The sequence below is a fragment of the Ctenopharyngodon idella genome, chromosome 10 (genome assembly GCF_019924925.1).
Source record: "Ctenopharyngodon idella isolate HZGC_01 chromosome 10, HZGC01, whole genome shotgun sequence".
In the NCBI taxonomy this organism is placed as follows: domain Eukaryota; kingdom Metazoa; phylum Chordata; class Actinopteri; order Cypriniformes; family Xenocyprididae; genus Ctenopharyngodon; species Ctenopharyngodon idella.
In genome coordinates, this window is record NC_067229.1 from 48,360,181 (window position 1) to 48,387,773 (window position 27,593).

Below are 27,593 nucleotides of genomic sequence, written 5' to 3' on the forward strand. Positions count from 1 at the left end.
AGGGAAGCCCTTCTTTCTAAGTGGAATATACCATGTGTTGACTCACCTTGTTGGAGGCCATCTCGCTGACGGAGTGTCGGGTCTGCAGGGTCTCCAGCTGGTCCAGGCACCAGTCCAGCTCCTCCAGGGTCTCGGTGGCCAGCTTCTGGTAGGCCTCCTCTGGAGGGAGACAGGGAAGGGGGTGATCAGTTTTGAGGCGCTTGACCGGGCTAGCCGAGGCTTCCCGGACATCGTCCACATCGTAGACAGCCATGCTGGGATGTCCACATGGGTGACTCTTCATGCTGAAAAGATCAGGGCTAAAGGATCGAATGACGCGATAAAACGGAGTCACACCGCTGTCAGTCCAGCCGTGCAGGGCTCCTGGTGTAGAGCGCACCAGAGCCCCATGCTCCTGGAAAACAAAACACACACATATACAAGCACAGAGAATCCCTTTCCAATCCGCTTCTACTGATTCCCAGCCAGCTGCCGTAACAATTACACGTCCGCGCGCAGGTTTACGATCACAATCTCCTCCACAGGTCCATGAACTTCAGAGGATGTCTTTCGGCTGACGTTCTGTCTCACAACAAAAGAGAGAAAATGCAAAGCACCTCCCACCGGCTTTCAAAACCCCCCCCCCAGTCAGAGATCCAGACCCTTATATGAAGCGACGGGCGTTCCTGGAGAGCGAGTCATAAAAAAAAAAGAGAGACAGGGAGAGAGCCGCGCGGCACCTCAGCTACACACACATGACATAGGAGGCATTGCTTTACACAAACATGAGCGGCTTCCTGTGAAACCACAAACCTACAGAGCTGGAGAGCACGACGCAGAGAGAGAGACGCAAGATGTGGAGCGGAGCGCTGGAGCCGGAGCCAAGCATCCCTGCAGACTCACTGCTGTCAGCAAAAAAAAAAAAAAAGGGCTGGATCTCTGTTACAAATGTGTATTAAAAATGCATGCTGCAGTTGTGCCTTAAACATGACACGGCTCAGGACTAGAGTTTCACTACATCTGAACGCAAGATCACATTAACCACAACATGTGTTAGCATCTTGTATATAAAATGCATATTAAAATATATTTAAATTAAATTTATGGAGTAATGCGTGTATGTATATATATATATATGTATTGGCAAAATATGGGCAAATAAGTTAATAAAAAAAAACTACATATATATATATAAAATGTAAATATATATATATATATGTATATATTAGTGCTGTCAAATGATTAATAGTGATTAATCGCATCCAAAAGTTTGTTTACATAATATATGTGTGTGTGCTGTGTATATTTATTATGTATATATAAATACACACACATGCATGTATATATTTAACAAAATATATAATATTTATATATAAAATGTTTATATTTATATATATTACATAATATAAATTATATACACGTATACATATACATGTAAATATTTCTTAAATAAATACATGTATGTGTGTGTGTGTATTTATATATACATAATAAATATACACAGTACACACACATATATTATGTAAACAAACGTTTATTTTGGATGCGATTAATTGGACAGCACAAAAAATTATATATATATATATATATATATATATATATATATATACTGGCCAAATATAGGCCAATTAATTGGCCTGAACATTATTACAAACCAAAAATAAAGGATAGAAAATAATAAATAAATAAAAATGCATCATAAATAAGTGAAAAAATTCGTATAAGCCTTAATTATTTTTTGTTTTAAAAATGATCTATATCTGTCTGATTAGGCTGATACTATAAACAGATGTATATTATTTTATCTCTAATTCCATGTTTCTAAAGTATGAAAAAATTATTCTTTTTTATGCTTTTTATATTTTTCTATGGTAAATTATGACATTTAGATGTCTGATTTCACTTATTAAGCATGTGATTTCAAACCTGTATTTTTGTTTTAAAATCGTAGAATCAGTATGGATTAACAATATTGGTCATTATATCAGTTATCATCTAAAACAAAAATTCTGGGTTATCAGTATTGGCCAAAAGTGCCCTAAGAGAAGCAGTGGATAGAGAAGTGTGTCTCTAAAGCGAAACCAGCCATAAATAAAACTGAGTAAACGTGCAGCAAACAACCACAGGAGTCCGATTGGCATCAGACTGGGGGATGATGGGACAGACAGATTGCTGCTACTCTTTCATGTCCCAAAATGCTCCTGGGAGGTTGTTTACTTTAGCCATAGGCCATTCCAGCGCAGACAATCTGACACACACAGATTCATTCACTGCGATGCTTAAAGATTACGTGACAGTCAATCTCTGCAGATTACAACTGAAAATTAATCCTCGTTCAGGGCCAGATTTCTTATTTTTTTCATAATCCTGGATTATGTCAGGGCCGTGCGGTGCATTTAAAACCTGAACCTGCGTCACAGGACGTGCATATGCTCATACCACACAGGTGACAAACAATAACCCATACTGTGCTGACAAAATGTTGCAACTCGACTCGTGTATTGAGTTACAAAGGGCCGTGCTACAGTTGCAAGAAAGTCTTTCATCAAAACAAGCGTGCTTACGCGTGACACAATCACAACACGCACTTCAGCGGTCACAGGATCTTGGTGCTATTGTTATGGGGCAACCTTTAGAGCGATCTGACATGCAGCTCGTGCATAGCGTTTGCCCAACCTCTGACTCAGAGCGTGCTACACGCACGGGTCAGCAGCACATTTTTCTATCATAATTCAATGGTCTGGGTTAATAACACCGGAAAAAATGCAAGGATGCACAGATGAAAGGTTTAAAAAGGAGAAATGTGGGAAAGGATCACATCATGTGTGGCATTCTCTCCACCCCAACCCCCCATTTCTTTAGCCCTCGTCTCAAACGTCTGTCCAATCACTCTGAGGAGAATTCAAGAGCAGGGGTCCACTGTCCTTGCTGACAACATCTCCTCTGACGTCAATGGCATTCTTCTTGTGTTCAGTGCGACACCAGAGGCCGGCCCCTCAGAAGCTGCTGTGACTGAGAGCGGGACAGGGCTGCAGACAAACTCTGGACTGGATTCCACAACAGAACAGACTGCACTGCACGCTAGACACTGAATAGAAAATGCTAAATGTTTCAAATAAAGGAATTCATTTTTAACCCAAAATCAAATAAAAAATATGCAAAATTAGATTTTGCATAAAAAGCCTATTTTAGGACAAATTAAAATAGTTTACATTTCTTTCCAGCCTGTTGCCAATTATGAGAATCCTACTTTAATGTGATATACATCATGTTATATATATATATATATATATGTATATATATACAGTACCGGTGAAAAAGTTTGGACACATTACTATTTTTAATGTTTTTGAAAGAAGACTTTTCTGCTCTTCAAGGCTGCATTTATTCGATCAAAAATACAGAAAAAACTGTAATATTCTGAAATATTTTTACAATTTAAAATAATGGTTTTCTATTTTAATATCCTTTAAAATATAATTGATTTCTCTGATGCAAAGCTGAATTTTCAGCATCATTCGGTTGTTAAGTCTGACGTCACGCGGCAGCGCTTCCGGGTCCAAACGCTCTATCTCATACCACAAGAAAAACAACAAACGGTGCTAATATACACACACAATGTAGTGTAATACTACAAAAAAATTATAATCATAACCTTTATTTCCATACCAAAATTCCAGATGGCCAGTCAGTGATTCATCATTTATAAATCGTTAAAATATTAATGTCTGTGACGCTGTGAGCACGGAGACTGTTGTGTAGACTGTAAGTATTTCAAATGTTTAACTTGTTTAATGTGTAATATGAATAAATAGCGCTCATAAACGGACGTCAATGGCATTCTCAAGTGAAACGAGTTGAGGCTTGGACCCAGAAACGGCGTTCCTTACGTCACGACTTAACAAGCGGATTACTCCAGTCTTCAGTGTCACATGATCCTTCAGAAATCATTCTAATATGCTGATTTATTATTATTTATTCTAATATTTTTTTTTATAACCTGTAATACTTTTTTTCAGGATTCTTTAATGAACAAAAAGTTACAAAATATCAGCATTTATTTAAAATAGAAATATTTTGTAGCAATATACACTACCGTTCAAAAGTTTGGGGTCAGTCATTTTTTTCTTTCTGTATTTTTTTGAAAGAAATTACAGGTGCTGGTCATATAATTAGAATATCATCAAAAAGTTGATTTATATCACTAATTCCATTCAAAAAGTGAAACTTGTATATTATATTCATTCATTACACACAGACTGATATATTTCAAATGTTTATTTCTTTTAATTTTGATGATTATAACTGACAACTAAGGAAAATCCCAAATTCAGTATCTCAGAAAATTAGAATATTGTGAAAAGGTTAAACTTTGAAGACACCTGGTGCCACACTCTAATCAGCTAATTAACTCAAAACACCTGCAAAGGCCTTTAAATGGTCTCTCAGTCTAGTTCTGTAGGCTACACAATCATGGGGAAGACTGCTGACTTGACAGTTGTCCAAAAGACGACCATTGACACCTTGCACAAGGAGGGCAAGACACAAAAGGTCATTGCAAAAGAGGCTGGCTGTTCACAGAGCTCTGTGTCCAAGCACATTAATAGAGAGGCGAAGGGAAGGAAAAGATGTGGTAGAAAAAAGTGTACAAGCAATAGGGATAACCGCACCCTGGAGAGGATTGTGAAACAAAACCCATTCAAAAATGTGGGGGAGATTCACAAAGAGTGGACTGCAGCTGGAGTCAGTGCTTCAAGAACCACTACGCACAGACGTATGCAAGACATGGGTTTCAGCTGTCGTGTCAAGCCACTCTTGAACAACAGACAGCGTCAGAAGCGTCTCGCCTGGGCTAAAGACAAAAAGGACTGGACTGCTGCTGAGTGGTCCAAAGTTATGTTCTCTGATGAAAGTAAATTTTGCATTTCCTTTGGAAATCAAGGTCCCAGAGTCTGGAGGAAGAGAGGAGAGGCACACAATCCACATTGCTTGAGGTCCAGTGTAAAGTTTCCACGGTCAGTGATGGTTTGGGGTGCCATGTCATCTGCTGGTGTTGGTCCACTGTGTTTTCTGAGGTCCAAGGTCAACGCAGCCGTATACCAGGAAGTTTTAGAGCACTTCATGCTTCCTGCTGCTGACCAACTTTATGGAGATGCAGATTTCATTTTCCAACAGGACTTGGCACCTGCACACAGTGCCAAAGCTACCAGTACCTGGTTTAAGGACCATGGTATCCCTGTTCTTAATTGGCCAGCAAACTCACCTGACCTTAACTCCATAGAAAATCTATGGGGTATTGTGAAGAGGAAGATGCGATATGCCAGACCCAACAATGCAGAAGAGCTGAAGGCCACTATCAGAGCAACCTGGGCTCTTATAACACCTGAGCAGTGCCACAGACTGATCGACTCCACGCCACGCCGCATTGCTGCAGTAATTCAGGCAAAAGGAGCCCCAACTAAGTAATGAGTGCTGTACATGCTCATACTTTTCATGTTCATACTTTTCAGTTGGCCAAGATTTCTAAAAATACTTTCTTTGTATTGGTCATTAGTAATATTCTAATTTTCTGAGATACTGAATTTGGGATTTTCCTTAGTTGTCAGTTATAATCATCAAAATTAAAAGAAATAAACATTTGAAATATATCAGTCTGTGTGTAATGAATGAATATAATATACAAGTTTCACTTTTTGAATGGAATTAGTGAAATAAATCAACTTTTTGATGATATTCTAATTATATGACCAGCACCTGTAATACTTTTATTCAGCAAAGATGTGTTAAATTGATAAAAACAGACTTTATATTGTTACAAAAGATTTCTATTTTGAATAAACACTGTTCTTTTGAACTTTTTATTCGTCAATGAATCCTGAAAAAAAGTATCACAGGTTCCAAAACAATATGAAGCAGCACAATGTTTCCAACATTGATAATAAATCATCATATCAGAATGATTTCTGAAGGATCATGTGACTGAAGACTGGAGTAATGATGCTGATTATACACTGAAGACACAGTAATAGTAAATAAATAAATATTGAATGGTCCTAAAATAGGCTCTATTCAAATAGTTTGATTTTGGGGTGAAATATGTCTTGGACCTTTCTCTTTCTAAAAACATTGGGTAAAAAAACTCAAATAAACTGTATGCAACACCAGGTAAACCCTCATTCACTATTTATAACATCAACCACCTGTTCCAAAATGTCCAAACCTGATGTTTTACCTATTGTGCTGCTAAACGACTGACCCAAACAGGTCAGAGATGTGTAAATCACTCAGAGCCACCACCTGCCAGACAGTTTCTGAGAAACTCTTAATGCCACCCGTCAGTGGGTCAGCAGTCTTGAAATACACAAGACCTCTCCAGTAATAGTGAGAAAGCAGCCGTGGGAAACAGAACCCTCGGGCTGACGCAAACGCCTTCAGAAAACCACCCCTGATAACCTAGATGCCACATTCAGAGAGGCGCCAGAGACCGCATCGTCCTTGCATTCTTACGCCATCCGCCGTTGGGTTGCCAGGCAACCACTGTCAGATCATTCGAAAGAAAGGGGCGGGGCTTCTCTGTTTTACATATAGAAGCAGCCAATACATCAGTCTATATGAGTAAATCCCTTCTCAAGTGCACACGTGTTGATGTGAGTTGTACACATATGACCGTTTCTATATCAGGCTTTGTAGACATTTGCGTGAAGGACAATATCTTGATTGACGGACTCATCTTGCGAGACGCCGGCACGTGATTTCTCGCACTGGAAGCACGTCTCTGGCCGAGCATGAAAGCGAGATGGTGTGTTTATGCGAGTATCGTGTCAGTCTGATGGGCTGCCAGCTGCGCCATGTCTATTAATATCAGCTTTGCATGATTCGAATGAGCTGAAAGATTCAGCAATGTCAAAGCAGGTTGAGTTTACTTCTTTTGGAAGACTGTAAACATGCATCTATATACACTATATATGGATATAAGTATGTGATCGCCCAAATATCAGACCTACACAAATGATCAAAAGTTTGAAATAATTAATATTTTTTATTTTAAATGTTTTTGAAAGTCTCTTCTGCTCACCAAAGCTGCATTTATTTGATCAAAAATACAGTAAAAATAGTGAAATATTATTACTATTTAAAATAACTGTTTTCTATGTGAATATATAGTAAAATGTAATTTATTCCTGTGATCAAAGCTGAATTTTCAGCATCATTACTCCAGTCTTCAGTGTCACATGATGCTTCAGAAATCATTCTAATATGATGATTTGGGGTCCATTTATTATTGGTGCTCAATTATTAATAATGATTCTTATTATTATCATCAATTTTGCATCTTTATATTTTTGAGGAAACCACAATACATTTAATTTTTCAGGATTTTTTGCTCACTCGAAAGTTCAAAATAACAGCATTTATTTGTAATATAATCTTTTGTAACATTATAAATGTCTTTACTGTCACTTTTGATCAATTTAATACATCCTTGCTGAATAAATTCATTAATTTATTATTATTATTATTATTTTTTTAAAAACATACTTACCCCAAACTTTTGAATGGTAATTCAAAAGAATTTTGAATGGTAACTGTTTTTAACATTGATAATAAGAAAGGTTTCTTGAGCAGCAAATCATGAAAATAAAAAATAAAAACATTTATTTTAATTTGTAATAATATTTCACAATATTACTGTTTTTACTGTATTTTTATCAAATAAATTGAAGTGACTTCTTTCCAAAAACATTTTAAAAAATCTTAATTATTCCAAACTTTTGACCGGTAGTGTTTATGTGTTTGATAAGCATCTAATTTGAAAACTATTGGTATTTAATAGGGAGTTAATCCTGTTCTATAAAGGCTTTTCACTAGATGTCCATGTAGTGCATCTCTTTTCTACAATAATGTAGAAATATGCATTGCAAGACTCAGTAGCATTGCTGAATGAGGCAAGCGAACTGCAGTGCTTACTGTGTGAATGGAAGGAGGTTTGTCGCTCCCTAGAGGTTTACTGCTGCTATGACAGGTTTGATCAAGAGCGCTGAATTCAACACAACCAACAGGAAAGAATCTCGATTAAATGGAGCACAAATGAGACTTTAAATCTCCTGCTTCTCAGATGTTTCTCCTTAGAAAAACACTCCAGTGTACAAAAAGAGACCTCAAACTGTGCTCAAATCAAGCAATCAAGAAGTCAGATATTTCAATATATGCTCAGTATTAATAAATCACATGACCCTTTAAATGTATTGAAAACCAATGGGAAACATCTCACCTGTGAAGGAGGCCTTTGTGAGAGGAGGCGGATTACACATGGGGGATCGCCTGTGAAAATTAAGGATGAAAAAGCAGAAAGCATTATATATAACTAAACATTTGATTCTTGCAGTCAAAGTACCAGGTGATTGTTCTCTTCAGCTCTTTCTGCACATCAACAACGATCCATGACACTAAGGCTGTGAAACTGCACTCACTTGTTGGACGTTCGATCTTGCTGGAGGTTGGTTAACGCCGCAAAGTTATTCCGTACCGTCCTCAAACTAGCCAGCACCTTCAAGAGCAGAGCAAAACACAAGAGGTCATTTAGGTTTTGTTTTATCCATCACATTTCACCTTCTACAGAATCATACAGTCAGAAAAATGTGAGTATTTGCAGAACTTCCGTTAAATTCTGAGGCTTTACCCACAAATGAGCTTGAAATACTGTCAAAAAGTGTACTTATATATATATATATATATATATATATAGTATGGAAGCTTGTTGAAATAAAAAATATAAAAGGTAATTGCGACTTTTTATCTCACAATTCTGACTTTTTATGAGTTATAAAGTCAGAATTGTGATATAAAGTCAGAATTGTGTTATAAAGTCAGAATTGTGCAATATAAAATGAGAATTGTGCGATATAAAGTCAAAATTGTGCGATATCAAGTCAGAACTGCGTGATATAATGTCAAATTTTGAGGGGAAAAAAGACACAATTCTGACTTAATATCTCACAGTTCTGACTTTTTTCTCAGAATTGCGAGTTTTATAACTAATTTTATATCTCACAATTCTGACTTTAATTGTGAGTTTATTTTGCAATTCTGAGAAAAAAGTCAGAACTGTGAGATATTAAGTCAGAATTGCGTGATTAAAAAGTCGCAATTGCGAGAAAAAAAGTCAGGATTGAGAGATAAAAAGTCGCAATTACGTTTTTTTTTTTTTATTTAGTGGCGTAAACAAGCTTCCATAACATAGTGTGTAAAGTCAACATGATATACATTCCCTGTCATTTTGTGAAGCATTCGATTGCACACGTTATTCCAAAAACAAATCTTCGTAAACATTTATTAAAAAGAAATGTCTGAAACGACTTTCTTTTTCAGCTGACATCACCAATCCTACTTTTCATAATCCAATCAGCTTCTGTTGGATAAAAGTCCCGAATATCCTGTACATGAAATTACGGAAGTAAAATGGGTTGCAAAACAGCTTCATGTTGACTTTAACACTGCAGATAGTCTATTCGCTGGATGAGATGTATCCCAGAGATCACCATGAGCCGCTTCCTGGGTCACTGACCTGTGCAAACGGCGTGACGATGAGGTCATCCCCATGACTGCAAGAGAACGGATAAAGTCAGGAAATCAGCACACACAACTCAATTGCAAAGACAAAGAAAACGATGACTCTTAACGCGTGATACGCATGTTTATAATGTTGCATGCATTTGTCATGACAGACGAACCATATCCTCAATAAAAGTGCAGATTTTTCCCAAAGAAATTCACAGTATGATATTCTCGTGTTTAGTCCTTCAGGAGGAATGAGATATGGTTTGTCTGTGTGACAAGAGACAACAAGGCAGGGACACGCTTGCATTAATGCTTTCAGTGCTAGTGAACGTTCACTACCAGTGTGTGGACGACCTACAACTCTTTCACATCTCACCGTGAGACTCTGCGTCAACACATTCAGTGGGCATCACACATGCTGCTCATGTCTAATTGTGTACAAGAAGATTTCACAAGTCAAAAGTGTCATTTTTGCTGAATAATATTTAAGTTCCTTGAAACTTTGATGATGCAATGATAACAGTGATGATAATTGTGCACAAAGAAAACAAAAAGATAAATGACAAAACATGATAGAAGATGTAAAAGAAGTAAACAAATAAATGATTAAACATCAACATTTCCATTAAGTACTAGGATATTCAGATATCAGAAAATGCTGTTGACTGGTACTTGAATAACCTGATTCTGAGTGTTCACTAGGTAGACAGCAGCCTGATCACACCCGAAGAACATTACGTAAGTTCTTGTTTCACTTTCATCAAGTTTGATGGGGAATTGTGGAGTGAAATGGGGAATATGATGCAAAAACCTTCGATTTTACTCAGCATCCTGGTGAAAATCCTCATTTACGGAAGAGGATTAGGGCCAAGCAATAATAAAACCATCTCGAGATTAAAGTCATTATAATGCAAGATTAAACTCGTTACATTTCAAGAAAAGAAGTCAAAATACAATGTTGAGAATAAAATCATTACATTGAGAATAATGTTGTGGTTTCGAGAAATAACTCGTGTTTATTCTCGACTTTTTATTTCGACTTTTTTCTCGAAATTTAACAAGTTTTTTCTCAAAACACAACTTTATTCTTGATATTTAATGAGTTTATTCTCAACAATTTTTGACTTTTTTCAGCAAAATTTGCATTTTTTTCTCGAAACGACTTTATTCTCAAAATTTAATGTTTATTCTCAACATTTTATTTCAACTTTTTTCTCGAAATTTAATACGTTTTTTTCTCGAAACAACAACTTTATTCTCGAAATGTAATAAATTTATTCTCAACATTTTTCGATTTTTTTCATCGAAATTGAATGATTTTTTTCTTGAAACACAACAACTTTATTCTCGAAATTGAATGATTTTATTCTCAACATTGTATTTCGACTTTTTTTCTCGATATTTAACGCGTTTAATCTCGCATTATAATGACTTTAATCACAAGATGGTTATATTTTTTTATTATTACCTGGCCCTAATCCTCTTCCGTACTCATTAGCTCTTCAAAAGTGTTAAACTGTCAGACGTGTGACACAGCGGGACGTGCACATGCTCGCAACACTTGTGGTACAGGTTTGAGTCTCTGTCTGTCCACTTTCCTATCCGTTACAAGCTGTAAATTAACTTATTGTGTATTTTTAATAATAAGTACGTCAATTTAGGTATAAACTAGTGCTGTCAAAATTAACACGTTAACGCTTGCTATTAATTTCTTCAGTTTAACGCAGTTCTCTTTCGTGCTTGAACGGACAAAAACACGAAATTATGCCAAAATGTCCGTACTGTAAGTATCCTCTTAAGCACAGTCTTAAATGAGTTAAATAAAGTCTTAAATGAACGTAAAGGGTTGTGAAAAAATGGGATGCGCGTCATCTCTTAAAGTGACAGCAGCCTAATAAACCTGATTGAAGCGTTTGATAACTTCATTCAATTTCTGTATATTTCCTACCTGTTAGATAAAATATTTAAAATATACTGTCTTTACATGGTTTCTACACTAATTTGGAGATTAAATGTGAAATGATTACAACATAAAAATATATTAAAAACTTTAATGTTAGGTGCAGTTAATTGTGATTAATCACAGAAAAAATGTGTGATTAATTAGTCAATTCTATTAATCAATTGACAGCACTAATATAACCTGTATATAATACCGTCAGTGATTAAAATACTAGACTTCAGTATGCAACTGTATTTGACCAACATATTCCCACAGGTTTTCAATTAATATACAGATTCATAAAGGAAAAGGGAAAAAAATACTTTTTATAGTGATTGCACTTCAAAGACAAATTCCTAACTGATAAACTTATTAAATGCTGAGCATACAAAAATTAGTTTATACACTGAAATATACTTTATACACAAAATATTTTCATGATTTGTTATCACATTTTTTCTTTTGTCAAATCAACTTAATTAATTTGGTTCAGATAACAATATTTTGAGTTTCTGATGATTTTTTAAGCTAAACCAACAATTCTTTTTTAGAGTGTAGGACTTTATTATAGGATTTTTTTGAACTTCCATGACTTTCAAGGCCTGATTCCCAGATAATTCCAAGTTTTCCATGACCAATAGAACCACAATAAGTAGTAAATCACTGTCAGTGTGGATGGATGGCTCTTTAATCGGATAACCTGACCTGTAACCGTTCTGCCTTTCAGGCTCATTTGCAGGCTGTAAATGCTGTTAGTGAGCAGCAGCTAGTGGTGAGAGCAACAACAGGCACACAGAAGTGCTGTTAGTAGTGCTGTGGTGGGGGCTACGGCGCGGAGGGGTCCGAGTAAGCATATGAATTTGTTGGGAGGAGGGAGAGGTCGCGTCTGGGTTTCTGAGCACAGAACGAGACCTCCAGAGCAGCTTGAAACACAACGTACCTTCTCCGCCTTTCATCCGGCAGGCTAAAGAAGCGTCCGATTTCACGCACAGGCCGTGTCCGTTTCAGCACATGGGTGTCGCTGACGCTCCTGCGGTTTAGCATGATGCCGTGGGTCTGTACGTCCATGTGTGTGCATGTATGCATGGCGGCTACATTTCCACACGCCGTTGGAGAGGAAAAGGTCACCGGCAGCAGGAGTGTGTACAGAGTATCACGCGCTCCCGTTTAACTGCTGCAGTATGCATGTGTCGCAAACGGAGTGCGCTAAACATAGCACAAGACCACGGCTTCGGCAAGAGCAACAACCTGCTGCCATGGGAAGATGAAAGTGGCTGGGTCAGGTGTGTGAACTCTAGATGAACCACACCTGACGTCTGTGACTGATGCTGACTCCGTTAGAGAGAGTGCAAAACTAACTATTGGCAAATTGGGCAATTTATGAGCTCTCTGCTCAGTATGCTGAGACTGCCAGACCTTTCAGAGAAGCTAAATGGAGAGGCAGCACGCAGCTTATCAAAGCCGTAAGTTCAGTGGAAAACACCAGCTCATCTTAAAGTCTTTTGAATTTCAATATTAGCCCAAAAACAGTCTAACGCTTGACCAATGAATTGCACAACACATTATTGCTGAGCCCATTACTTATATTTTTTAATGTGAGTCTTATGTCTCACTCTATACCCAAAATTTGGAAAGCTGCTTATGTTCTTCCCTTATTAAAAAGTGGAGATCCTTCGGAGTTGAACAATTATCATCTTATTTCCAAACTTTCAATTCTAGCTAAGATTCTTGAGTCTCAGGTAAATTTGCAGTTTTCTTACATGATAATAATATTTTAAAGGATTAGTTCACTTTAAAATTAAAATTACCCCAAGCTTTACTTAGCCTCAAGCCATCCTAGGTGTACATGACTTTCTTCTTTCTGATGAACACAGTCAGAGTTATATTAATAAATATCCTGACGCATCTGAGCTTTATAATGGCAGTGAATGAGACCAACGAGTATGAAGCTGAAGAAAGTGCATCCATCCAAAGCAAAACATACTCCACACAGCTCCGGGGGGTTAATAAAGGCCTTCTGAAGCAAAGTGATGTGAAAAATATCCACATTTAACAAGTTATAAAGTAAAATATCTAGCGTAACTGATGTCACAAGAAAACTGTGAGAGGCGTTACACTTTCTTCATAAGTTGAATACAGAAGGTGGTCTGGCGGAAGCTACATATTTATTAATATAACTCTGATTGTGTTCATCTAAAAGAAGAAAGTCATATACACCTAGGATGGCTTGAGAGTGAGTAAAGATTGGGGTAATTTTCATTCTAAAGTGAACTAATCCTTTTCAGTCTGGTTTTAGAACTGGTCACAGTACCATCACTGCTGCAATGGTTGTGACAAATTACATTATTGGGGTATTGGACAGAAAACAGCACTGTGCTGACTTATTTGTGGATTTATCTAAAGCTTTTGATTCAATGGACCACAGATTGTTGCTGGACAAGCTTAGGAATGCTGGTCTCAGTTCTAAAGCTGTAAATTGGTTTAAAAAATATTTTGCAGACAGAACTCAGCGTGTTGATGGTCACAAATCAGATTTACTTGAGATAATTTCAGGTGTTCCCCAAGGTTCTATTTTGGGACCCGTTTTATTTTCTATTTTTATAAAAGATCCAAGCAAAATTACACCTGTATGCAGATGACTTATTTATACATATGCTCCCTCCATAGTACAGGCAGTGCAAGAGCTTCAGATTGCATTTAATTCATTACAAACTGCTTTGTCGAGTTTAAAATTGATTTTGAACGCACAGAACGCAAAGTTTATGGTCTTTTCAAAAGCTCACTCATAGACGCTTGATGCTAGCATTTTCACCTCCAACAGTTAATCCATTGAAAGGGTGTCTTTGTACAAGTACTTGGGTATATGGATGGATGATATGGATAGGTGATATGCTTTCAAGCTACCTCTATTTTACAGAGCCTTGATTCAGTGTACCATGCATCTCTGCGTTTTATTACAAATGTAAAAAGAATGTAAAAAGTTCTTGAGTTGTGTCATGAGTTGTTTTCTGATTTTCTGGAGTGAAATGACACGCAAAAATCACGCTTGCATACCTAGAAAACACATCGACGAGGAAGTTTCAGGCCTCAAATCGAAAATGAATCATTCTTTTGAACAAAATCAAAAGTGTTTCACTATCAAAAATAAGTTTTGTGTGGTGACTTGGAACATGTTAATTGAAATCTGAACAAACAAAAAATGAATCAGACTTTCCAACAGTATTAATTAGAGTGCACTAAGTTATCCAAAGGCCAGCAAACTACTAAAACTCCAAGAGCAGCTGTGACGTTAGAAGGTAATATCGGGAACCAACATAATATTTCCTGACATTCCGGTTTGAGAATGGATTCTCTGGCAAAACGAAACAAAAACGTGCGTCCGCCGTCCCTCAGGACTCTACATAATGCATGAGCTGGTGCAGGGTTACATAGAGAAACGCTCTGAGCTTGCAAAAATCAGGCCAGAGAGAGGAAGTGCACTGATATCATCCATCACCCTTCCATTTGCTTTAGCTATATGATCTGCTGTTTGATTGTCGTGTTGTTTATCTGCTTGTTTTGTCATGCAACTGAAGTCATTTCTACAATAACTCTTAAGTACTGTTCCAAAACCTAATGAGCTGTCTCTAAAGGCAGCAATTTAAGGTATCAAGTGTGCTTTAGATGCAAAGGTCGTCCCAAAAGAGAAGTAGCATGCAAATACTAGTTAGATTTTTTTCGTTTTGGCAAAATTAGAATACATGCATTGCAAAGAGATCCATAAAAAAGTGCAAGAAATGTTAATTATTATTACATCCTGTTCAATACTGAAAAGTATTAATAAAATTATTTGTAATAATTAATATAACATTTTTATAAAAAATAATAAAAAATGCTTATAATAATTATAAAATAATATATAATTAAATACATAAAATAGTTGATGAAATCAATTGTGAAGTCACATATGAAACATTGTAAAGCGTTCTAAATCAGCCCCTTATACGGGTCAGCTAAGATGCTGTCTAAGAAGGCAGCTCCCTATGTAGGCATTAGGCAGGTCACTGGGTTTCAATGCAACGAAAGAGCAGGGTTGTGTTTCCTAAAAGCATTGTGAGCTGAGGATATGGCAATAGCTTATGCTTATGATAATTTCGAGGTACTGATGTATTTGCTTCTGTTTAAATGTGATGACTAGTCCAAAATCTAATTCATCAATTTCAGCATTTGACGTAAAGCTTTACAAACCATCTATCTCTATTAAATGTCAAGCATTTTATTGCTTATTAGACCAATCTGCTGAGGAACATTAAATTACGCGACACAATAGAGCGTATGCATTCACGGTGGCTGGGAAAATAATAATAATAGTCACATGTGTACCTCTAAACTGCTATTATCAGTGTCACATGCAATGCGGGATCATGGCAAAGATGGAGACTGACAAACACGCACTCACACACATCCAAGCCACAAGCGGCATGTCATCCGAACTCATCCGTCTTCTCCATGCGATATCTTTCATAACGTTCCCCTACGCTCTTACGACACACAAAGGTTTTAATGCCCAGAATCTTCAACCAATCAAATCAACCTGAAAATTGAAGCCTTGAGGTTTGCGTATCAGGTCGATTTGGTTGTCATTCTGCGCATTAAACGGTGAGGGTGTAGGTGAGGGATCTCAATGCATGTGAGACCGTGATGCTCGCGTCTACGGGTGAAGCAAGGTGATGCAAATTAGACAAGCAAGAGCATTCCTTGAGGAAGAGCAAGGCCAGGAGCTGCCGTTAGGACAGGCGAGCCAGAACCAGAACTTACTTTCCACTAATAACCGGCTCAGATCTCCGAGAGACCAGGCCTGGTCTCGGCAGGTGGTTATTCCTATCGATAAGGACACAGTTTGTCAGACAAACACACACACACACACATACACACTCATACAGAGTGTATCACACTCGTTGCTTCTTCTGCCTTTGTGGTTTGAGAAGTAGCTGTTATAAATGAGCGTGTCTCTAAAGAGGTCAGCGAACCGCTAAAGAGTCATTTGAGTCTCTCTCAGGTTCTTCAGTGGCTTTATTCATGTCATATTAAAGGAATAGTTCATCCAAAAATCATCTACTCACCTTCATGTCATTCCAAACTTGATGATTAAAGGATTAGTTCACTTCAGAAGTAAAATTTCCTGATAATTTACTCATCCCCATGTCATCCAAGATGGTCATTTCTTTCTTTCTTCAGTCGAAAAGAAATATTTTTTGAGGATAACATTACAAAATGTTTTCTCTATATAGTGGACTTCAATGGGGACCAACAGGTTGAAGGTCCAAATGTCAGTTTCAGTGCAGCTTCAAAGAGCTTTACATGATCCAGATCGAGGAATAAGAGTCGTATCTAAATAAAACCTTTATGCCTCGTCTGGGATCATGTAGAGCTCTTTGAAGCTGCATTAAAACTGCAATCTGGACCTTCAACCCATTTGTAACTGTTGAAGTCCACTATATGGAGAAAAATCCTGGAATGTTTTCCTCAAAAACCTTAATTTCTTTTCGACTGAAGAAAGAAAGACATCTTGGATGACATGGGGGTGAGTAAATGATCAGGAGATTTTAATTCTGAAGTGAACTAATCCTTTAATGGGTACTGCAGCTACTGAGCTCTCAAAAGAAGAAAAAATATTAACACTATGGCTTTATAAGTCTTTCAGACTTTTAGTCCAAAAAAAAAAATGTCACCGTAGCTTTCAATTCTTCAATTTCCAGAGATTTTAATCCTGGTTTGTCCGCCAGCAACCATAAACTTTTATTGAATTGAAAAGCAACATGTAGATCCTTCAAAAAAAAAATCCTAATTTTGTTCCACAGATGAAAGAAAGTCACACATTTGGAACAACATGTAGTTTTCACCTGAAATATTCCTTTAATGCCATATTTACACTAGCGTTCAAAGGTTCGGTAAGATTTTCTAATGTTTTTGGAAGAAGTTTCTTCTGCTCATCAAGGCTGCATTTATTTGAACAAAAATACAAAAATCTTTTGTAACATTATAAATGTCTTAAAATCTTACTGACCCCAAACTTTGAAAGATAGTGTTAATAAAGACTTTTGTTTTCCTCATTGAGTGTTGTAGAGAAACAAATTAGACACAGAGAGAGAAAAACTAAGGTAAAGATGAGAGGGTCATGTGACCTGAGGGCAAACACACACACACATAGCACAGACACACACACTCAAACAACAGTGAACCATCAATGTCATCAATGGATGAGAGTTAAGTGTTTATGTGGGCCTGATTCAAATTAACATAATTTGGGTTTGGTTAATTGGTCCTTTTCGACCTGTTTTAAGAAATGAAATCAAATGAGATCACTATTCTTTAACTTTTTTTGATTACTAGACATGAAAACTGTAAGAAATGAGTGTTTTTATATCTGCATGGGCAAATTAAATTATGATGAATCACAATACAAGCATCTAATTTTTAGTGTGCTTTTGCATGTCCACAGAAAAGAAAACTCAACTGACCTAAAATAAAGCAAAGGATAATGGGAGGATGGCACATTTTAAACGGTTGGAGTACTCACATGTCACTGGCGATGGAGGAGTTTCGGGACATGGACTTCGGCGACAGGTCATAGTCACTGTCGGAGCGGTAGAGGAAGGATTCCCTCCGCTGGCTGTGCACAAAGTTGGCCTGAATGATCAGGCCTGAACCCGGACTCGTCATGGGATCCAGGGGACTCCGTCCTGACGACGTGCCATTGTCCACGTCAAAGCTGTAGAGGAAGAGAGAGCATGTGTTATGGAACCAGTAAGAAAAGTTAGCGTTAACATATTAAAAATGTGTGGTCAATGGTTGCAGGGGCGTGGCTAGGAGGTAGTGAAGGTGATTCGTGATTGGCTGTTTGCTTTTCTATGACACTTCTATCCAAAGATATCCCTTTGATCTTTTTCAATGGAAGTCTATGGTCTAAAAGGTTACTAGGGCGTGGCTTGATAGCTTCACAAAGATCCTGTGAGACTGATTGGTTGCCTGAGTGAAATGAGCCCACCCACTTGTCTCTATGACATTGTGATCCAGAGTTATGTTCAATACAAAATCCCTATGCAAGTTACCATAGTAGGAAAAACACGTATGCACAACAGGCATTCCCTTCACCATAGTATGCCTATGGGGCAATTTGAGCAGCTCTTGCACCCCAGGGGTACAACTTACACCCCATTGTGAAGTATGTTCTTACACAGCCTGCCAGGCTCTTCAAATGTGGTAACCCACAAGTTTCTACGAAATCCTCGCTCGGAGCTATGACTCGCCAAAGTTTGTCGCAATGTTAAGTCTATGGGATTTTTTCACCCACTTTTTCACCCGCCAGGGAGAACATCGTACACCCGATCGCTTAAAAAAGTCATAGCACACCTCTTCTCAATAATCCGCACGATTTGACTTCTCATTCATGGGTCGATGACAAACAGTGCGGGAGGATTAGCGCACCAAAGTTTTCTCCAGAAGAATAATAAGTATGCAAGAGAACAATAGTGATGTCAAGCACCACTAATAATGTTCTTAGTCTTTTCCTTTCTGACAGAAAATACAAGAGTTTAATTTGAATTAAATCATAGTTACAGTTTGTGTATCCAAAATACCAAGAACATCCAGAAAAAAAAAACTATGAATAATGCAGGACTTTTAATTATAAACAAGCCCAAAATACACTGGGACCCTTATTTTGAAATGTACATGCTTTACTATTTTGCTTATTCAAAAAGATGAGAAACTATGCACTCTAAAAACCCTGAGTATACTTCGTTTTTTTTTTTACGCGTACTCTAGTGTACGCACACAGTCGAACACACAGCCTTGGAAAGTACACTTCAGTTGACTCGTTCGCGTACACAGGCGTTCGACGCATGCGCAGTTTTGAGCAATCTCTCGCCACGAGTTACAAGTCTTGTAATTGTATTCTTTCATGCTAGAGTTGTACAAATGAAGCTACTTTCTAACCTCTTCACACAATCTTTTGTCTATGTAGGCCTCCATTTTCGCTGTAGCTTGCATGTGTTCCGGTTTATGCAGGTTTTCTTTGACTACTTTGTGAATCGACGCACCCAGAGCACGGTTGCCACCTTGTGGATAAACTAATTACTGCAAAAAAAATTAAATGCGCATGTGCGACCTGTGCATACAAGTATGTGTGGTTACAAAAATCCGGTGGTGTGCGTACTCTTCTGATGACGAAATTCACGTCATGCGCGTAAAAAGTGAACTATACTTTCGGCTTTACAACCATCTACAACATATTACAATATAAACATCATACAGTAAACATTGTCATAATTCGCCAACAGCAGATATAAGCAATAGTTTGACATAAACGCACAGGATTCATTGATTGCGAACTGCTCTGAAACAGCGAGCCTATAGACCTATTTTGTGTTTGTAAACAGCGATGACGTTTTTTTGTGGGCGGAGCCTACCTGGTGGCAGAAAATGACAGTTCTGCAGCAGCAGTCTGTGGAAGCCACGGAATAAAAGAATAAAAAAAAAGATAATTTCGAGTTTATATCTCACAATTCTGACTTTTTTTTCCTCACAAATCCGAGTTTATATCTCACAATTCTTAGAAGGAAAAACAGAATTGTGAGATATACTGGTGATTCTGTCTTTTTTCCCCTCAGAATTGCGAGTTTAAATCCTGCAATTTTGACTTTTTTCCCCTCAGAATTGTGATATAATCTCACAATTGCGAGTTATAAAGTCCGAACTGGGAGATATAAACACACAGCTATAAGTGACGTAACTGTAACGTCTGCTCCAAACTGGTCTACAGAATGCGTAACTGCGCCACGCTTTGACTTTGAAACGTGCAGTACTCATATTTATTAATTAAATCATAGCCTTCTGAAGTTTAATAATCACATCAGGCTTCCTGTTTTTCCATCTCCAAATAAATTTAAGACCTCTTAAAATAATCATTTAGACGTTTTTTATACCATTTAAGGTATATTTCAACTATTTTTAGTTGTAAATATGAGTGAAACTCTTGCACTAATGGCCTGTAGGGGGCGCCGTTCACCACCTCACAGATCTGAGCATAAATGAAGATGGACCCAAGGAAGCATGTTTGTGAACACATGGGGATTGCCTTAACTAAAGCTCAAAGCTGCTTATCATAATGACCCTACGCTAGCAGTGAGGTTTCCCTCCCAGTGACGTCTAGCGAACAGGTGTACATTGTCACTGGGTTTAGCTGTCATTATCCCGTTCATTGTGTTTAAGAGGCCGTTCGGTGGCTAATCGCCACGGTGATGTACTCGTGACGTCACAGGCAGTGATTCATTAAGTGACCGAGTTTCCCCACGAGCGTCCCCGTGTAGTTCATCTGAAACCCCTAGTGACTCACTCTCTGACACTTTTAAAGATAAGCTGCAATTTCCTAGAAAGTCTGAATGGGTGAAACGGCAGAAACACGTGGAACTGTAACGCTGCCGCATGGATGAGATGCTCTCCACTTACAGGGCAAACTAAAGAGCAGATTTCTACACCAAAGAAGCAGTGGAAAAAACAAATGAGCAGAGAAAGAGATACTCTGATAAACGTGGGGAACATGCTGAAATTCCTCTCCTAAAAAGGATGAGAGCCGTCAACTCAGTGAAGATCTAAACGCACCTACAGTACGCTCGCTAACACAAGCCAGATAGCGTGTGTTAGCAAAACACAACTGCAGATCGTCACATCATCTTGTCCGAACAGAAATGACAGCTGGAAATAATGTAAACATGTTTGCTGAAGCACATATGAACGGTTTGATGTAATGCAACCTGCTAAATAGTGAGAAGTCGTCCTGTACTTCAGACTGAGTAACTCGATCTGACTGAAAGTGCTCCAGGAAGCTCTTTCCTCGTCCTTAAAGCTTCGACACCAGAGAATGTTTTGAAAGACTTGCTTTGAGGTCTGAGAACAAGACGCTTCTGTTCCTTCCTGTTTCACACTTTGGCCACTTTTGCATTGCTGTGGTGGAGACAAAGTTGAACAAAACTCACAAACCTGAACAATTATTGATTACAATGAAAATCAAATGAAAATCTCCATCTATCCATCTATCTATCTAGTCCAACCAAAAATTATTCAGACACTAGATATAATTTTTGATATATTTTTACTGGTGGGTGCAAGACACTATAGCAAAAAAAAAAAAAAAAAAAAAAAAATATATATATATATATATATATATTATGCCAAATATTCTTCATACAGTGGACTACCAGAAAAATGAATAATAATTTGGAAGTAAAAATTATTCAGACTCTTTGATCTGACCATGTTTTTCTTAAGTGTTATCTGACATCATTAAGATTATTTTTTTCTGACACAGTTTAACTCTGAGATCTTGTTCATATTTTATTACCATTTTTTAAACTATAGTGAATAAACTGTATTAATGAATGAATCTATCTATCTATCCATTCATCTGTCCGTCCATCCATCTATCCGTCCGTCCGTCCGTCCATCTGTCTATCTATCTACCTTGTGTCCATCCATCTATCTATCTATCTATCTATCTATCTATCTATCCATCTATCTGTCTATCAATCTGTCCGTCCATCCGTCTGTCTGTCCATCTATCTATCTATCTGTCCGTCAATCCATCTATCCATCCGTCCGTCCGTCCAACCGTCTATCTATTTATCCATCTATCCATCCATCTGTCCGTCTATCTATCTATCAATCCATCTGTCCGTCCATTCATACATCCATCCGTCCGCCCAACCGTCTATCTATCTATCTATCTATCTATCTGTCCGTCCATTTATCCATCCATCTATCTGTCTATCCATCCGTCCATCTATCATTCCGTCCGTCTAATTAAATTAAATAGAAATTAAAAAGCATTCTAAGTCCAATTCTGAATGCTCTGAAATCCTGACATCACTTGACATCCATGATCCTCAAATCTCTGAGTGACTGACCTTGAAGAGAGAAGCAGAAATCAATGAGCTCTTGTTCTGCAGTCAGATCCTTCAGCGGGAAGTCCTGAAAGGTCTTTGCTACACATTAGACACCTTTCCCCTCACGTCACGGTACAACCAAGAGCCTAACCTTTATCATTTTTCACATGCGTGACATGTCTGCTGACCTTCTCGTGCTGTACTGCAATGTAACACCAAACATTTGCTCATTTAATACGAGAAAAATAAGAGGTCAGGGACTCTCGAATGCACCAGCATGGTGAACATCACCAAGTAAACCCCTTGATGTCTAGTGACGCACAGCAAATGAGACATTGGGGACACTGGAAAATCGTTTGCTTTTAGCTTCTCCATGGGATGTTCTACCGCACTGGGACGTGTTCTGTACTATAGTGGGATTTGGCCTGTTCTGACCTCAGATTTGTGACGAAGGCCACAGTATTACACCAGTTCCATTAGCACGTTATCATCCTAATGCACTTCTGCACGGGTGCGTAAAGATACCTGAGCCTTAGCCGATACTGTCAGAGTAGTGTATTGTGATACGTCCTCCAGAGGAGCGCTGGAGGGACAGAAAGGATATACCGTATTACTTCACCGCCAACTCTAATAACCAACCCGCAACACTGTGAGAGTACAGCGAAACCTGTCTGAAGGCTGTTTGTCTTGGACGGTCACCATGAGAATGTACACTAAACGCTAAACATCAAAGCTCACTGTGATGTCAAACTATTGAGTGGATTGGAAACAAATCGAGTACTACAGGATATTAAATGAACATTTGGTTATGCACACTAACCACAAACATGCAGGGATTGGTGCATTTACATGAAGCATCATTCACAACGCGTCTCATTTCAGTAATATGACGCTTTTCCTAGAGAAAGCAGGAAATAACTTGATTTTATCATTCAGATCTGATTATACTGTGAAAAGTAAAACATGTCAGCTGTGATATTATTGGTTAAAGTCATTTTTTCCAACCTCAGGCCCTTGGCCACATTAGTGGAGAAGAAATTTTTTTTTTTTACATTAACATGCTCTAATGAATTTATTTAGAAAGAGTTTATTTATTTGCAAAAGCATCACCAGTGTCCATCTATGGGAATGTTTCTGAATGAAAGACAGCTGTATCACATTTGTTACTTTCTTAAAGAGACAGTTCGTCCAAAAAATCTGTCATCATTTATTCATGTCATGCCATAAATGATGACAACTTCCATTTTGGGGGTGAACTATCACTTTAAATATAATAAAACAAAATATGAACCGCCATACACTCTTTTGGCCATTAAAAATTCAAAAGTCAGTGGATTGGAAAAAAGTGCGACATCTACCCTAGTGAAAAATAATATACTAAAATATACAGTAATGTTGCTGTTTGAGCATCAACAACATCTGCAAACTATGCCAAATTTGAGATTCTCCAAATAGGGGCAAATTAAATGATCTGTGGGGTATTTTGAGCTGAAACTTCACAGATACATTCTGGGGGCACAATATTACATCTTGTAAAAGGGGCATTATAGGTCCCCTTTAATTGTAATTTTATATCAGAAAGTCTTAAGTGATATGTCAATAAATATGTTCATGGATTTGAAGTATACTTAGTATGAAATAAATGTATTTTAAATAGGTTTTGGTATAGGTTTTTTTTACTAGGATAGAGACGCATTTTTCACTTCTTTGTCATGCGTGAGACGCTTCAAAAGACGCAAGACGCAAGCGCAGCGGTCAAACACATCCGTCTAGCGCATTTACATTGAAAAACAATGAAAAAGTAGTGCAGTGGACTGGGAAATGTGTACGGCCCCTTACACATACAGCAGCACAACACACTCTTGAAAACTCCTTCATCCAGCAGGCCGACCTGACACATCCGATCTGCTTCACCAGACGTCATGCCGAAGGCTTAACATCACACGCGGCTCGCATCAAAGACCCCGAGCTCCGTCACGTGAGCCGCGGCATCACAGAGCAGCTGCACCTCTTCCCTTTTAAAGCACAGCGGGTCGGCTATGTTTGGGGTACGCTGGCAGGTATCTGTCCACCGGGGCCCCGTCTCTGAGAGGCTGACGCACGACGGGGGCCCAGGGCTCCTACAGGGCCCTCTCTAATTGGCCTGACCGTCAAATGCAGGCACATGGACGACAATGAGTTTATTTATAAAGGTGCCGAAGACGCACGGGAAGAGAGAGCGAGAAAGAGAGATGCCCTTGGCCTATTTTGGCAGAGGTCGTCCCCAGATAGATCGCAGGCAGGAGACAGAGTCCAGAGAGACAAAAGGGGGAGAGAAGTCGTTTGGTGACGTGCCACGAGGCGACAGGATGCACGTCTTTCTGAGCGCGTGCAGTGCGGCCTGCCGCAGGTTTCCAGGTCAGAGCAGGCTGACGGTGTGAGCCGAGAGGAGAAAGAGACGAGCACTGGAGCATGATGGGGCATCTGTTCTTTAATACGCTCCTGCAACATACTCATAGCAGAAGAGTCACCTTATTGTTTCAAAACGAGTATTATCCTGCTGTAATGATGCATATTGTGCCGTATTGCAGGATAATAACTGCTGAGATGTTTATTCTGGTGCAGGAATGCGTGAGCTATTGTGGTCTCTTGTGTTGTGAATGGTCTCTAATGGCACATCTGAAATTTGACTCAAGCTCCCAACTGACAGGATTATGAAAGAGCGAAGGACCAGTGGTCAATGCTGGGAAAAGATTGACGTCTTTCTATGGGCAAAGATATTTTTACACCGCACTAATGCCACAGTGATGTCAGTCAAAAACAAACTCACCAGAACTAGCAGCGTCAACTGGAAATTACAGAAATTAATGTATACATGTATTGTGAGCGATTCATTAGTGCATGATATTCCATATAACAACAAAAACTTTGACTTGCTACGGCTGAACAACTTTCCTTTTCGGCTGACGTCACCAAACCCTTGTTTGACTCCATTCTGGTATGTAACGCCCTCTTTTTACAACGCAGTCAATTCCAGATAAAATAGGTCTCGTCCTACAGTTTTTCTTGTTAAATATCCTGTTTTACTCAGAAATAGGTTACAAATGTAACATGGGTTTCATGTTGACTAAATATTTAACCACATTATAGATACACAGTGTTTAAAGAGTCATTAACACAAAAAGTAGTGATTAATAATCAAACTGTGACTATTTATATAAAAAATAATAACACTATAAAAAATTACAATCATATATATATATATATATTATTTTTTAAAAATAAACAAAAATATAAAAAATACTTTTGAAGTACATATATATAATATTCTTTAGTTCTAAAATAATTTAGATACTATCAAAATATGCGAAAAAAATATTTTTTAATATATTTTGATATTATATATATATATAATTATTATTATTAAAAATACGCAAAAAAAATGTAAAATACTTTTGAATTACATATATATAATATTCTTTAGTTATAAAATAATTTAGATACTATTAAAAATATTTTTGAATATATTTTGATATATATATATATATATATATACATAGGTAACACTTTATAATAAGGTTCATTAGTTAACATTAGTTAACTACATTAATTAACATGAACTTATAATGAACTGCACTTATACCGCATTTATTAATCTTTGTAATGTTAATTTCAACATTTACTAATACTATTAAAATCTTATTAAAATAATAATTATTAAAATCTTGTTAACATTAGTTAATGCACTGTGAAATAACATGAACAAATAACTGTATTTTCATTAACTAATGTTAACAAAGATTAGTAACAAATGTATTGCTCATGGTTAGTTAATACATTAACTAATGTTTAACTAATGAACCTTATTGTAAAGTGTTATCTATACATATATATTCAAATTGTCTCTGTCAACCATATATACATATTTACACACATGTACATACGTATATATACATATATATGAAAAGAGTTTGGATCTAAAACAGCTTCAGCCATAATTTAAGTTATTGGACATAGTAAAAAATAATTAGCTATCAGTATCAGCCTCGAATTCCTATATGGGTGCATACCAAAATATAACTAGATTTAATATTAATAAAAAGAAAATCAGTGGTAGACACCAAACTATGAGATGACACTGTCCACACTCAATAGTAAGCAGGGTCTGAATGCATGCCGCATGCCTGTGAGCCGCCAGAGAGCCAGAATGAGTAAAACTTTACCAGATTCCCTCCGTGTTCCTGAGAGAGCTGGTGGAACGTGAGCGCGGTTTCATAACGATACTCATGGCGAAACGTGTTCTGTCGTCTCTCGGTTTTCTCTAGACCTCGTCAGAGTCCGTCCTGCTCCGCGATGGACATGTTCTCCAGATAATCCAGCTCTGTGCTCAAACTATGTGTCTCTCTCTGTGTCTGCAGGGGAAGTAAGCCGGAGTGTGTATCACGTTTCCAGTCCTCCTCTACTTTTTCTCTGGGTTGCAGTGGCCTAGCAGTGGGAGTGTGTGTGTTTATGTGTGTGTGTGTGTGTGAGGAGGGATAAACCCTCAGGGTCCTGTGTGTGTGTGTTTGTGCCGTATCTCAGCGAGGGAACCAGAGCGGACGGCTTTAGGGAGTGGAGGGGGTGGAAATGCAGCTGGTGACAGCGTCAGAGCCCACTTCTCAGAGGCATGGAGGACACACACACACTCACACACACGCTAACCATGACAAGACAAGAAAAAACACAACCCAAGGGAGAGAAAAACCACAATGAGAACTCTTTAGCATCTCATTTCATTCTCCAACATAGAGAGCAAATTGAGACCTCCTGCTTCTCACGTTTCTCACGTGCCTCTAGAGTTTCAGAAAAGACCTCAAACTGTGCTCAGATTGAACTAATATCAAAATATCAATTAGACACCTATTAGTCGTCACTAGCATTTGTAGTCTTTGGCTTTGTAATTAGGGGTCTTGATATGTTTTGTTTGTTTTTATTCCTTTCCAGAAGAGGGCGGAGTTTCCAGCAATTTGACCCTCAATTGTGAAGCAGTCTGATTCCAGGGAATTTGGGAGAAACATAAAATTCCCACGATGCAAGGTTGCTCTGTGAGGTTGCTAGGGTGTTGCTATTTGGTTGCTAGGGTGTTCTTTGTGGTTCCGTGTGAGAGAAGAGAAGACATGGCATTAAAAAAGGAAAGAGTGTGAGATAGAACGAGCCTCTCATGGGAAAGCGAT

The 27,593-nt window shown here is 38.0% G+C and overlaps 1 protein-coding gene across 13 annotated transcripts in view; it reads right to left on the minus strand.

Annotated features, from left to right (window-relative positions):
• LOC127520485 (cAMP-specific 3',5'-cyclic phosphodiesterase 4D) overlaps positions 1-27,593 on the minus strand; it is a 210,458-nt gene that overhangs the window by 23,493 nt on the left and 159,372 nt on the right. For 5 of the 13 annotated variants that reach the window (XM_051908621.1, XM_051908626.1, XM_051908620.1 and 2 more), the window contains 6 exons: positions 18,039-18,230; positions 16,277-16,339; positions 9,545-9,581; positions 8,451-8,527; positions 8,252-8,301; positions 47-159 (listed from right to left, as the gene is read on the minus strand). In XM_051908621.1, coding sequence (XP_051764581.1) covers positions 47-159; positions 8,252-8,301; positions 8,451-8,527; positions 9,545-9,581; positions 16,277-16,339; positions 18,039-18,230 — 532 coding nt within the window. Of the gene's footprint in view, positions 1-46; positions 160-5,739; positions 8,018-8,251; positions 8,302-8,450; positions 8,528-9,544; positions 9,582-16,276; positions 16,340-18,038; positions 18,231-26,603; positions 26,819-27,593 lie in introns of those variants that run through there. The other 8 variants (XM_051908624.1, XM_051908630.1, XM_051908622.1 and 5 more) reach the window with 4 other exon arrangements.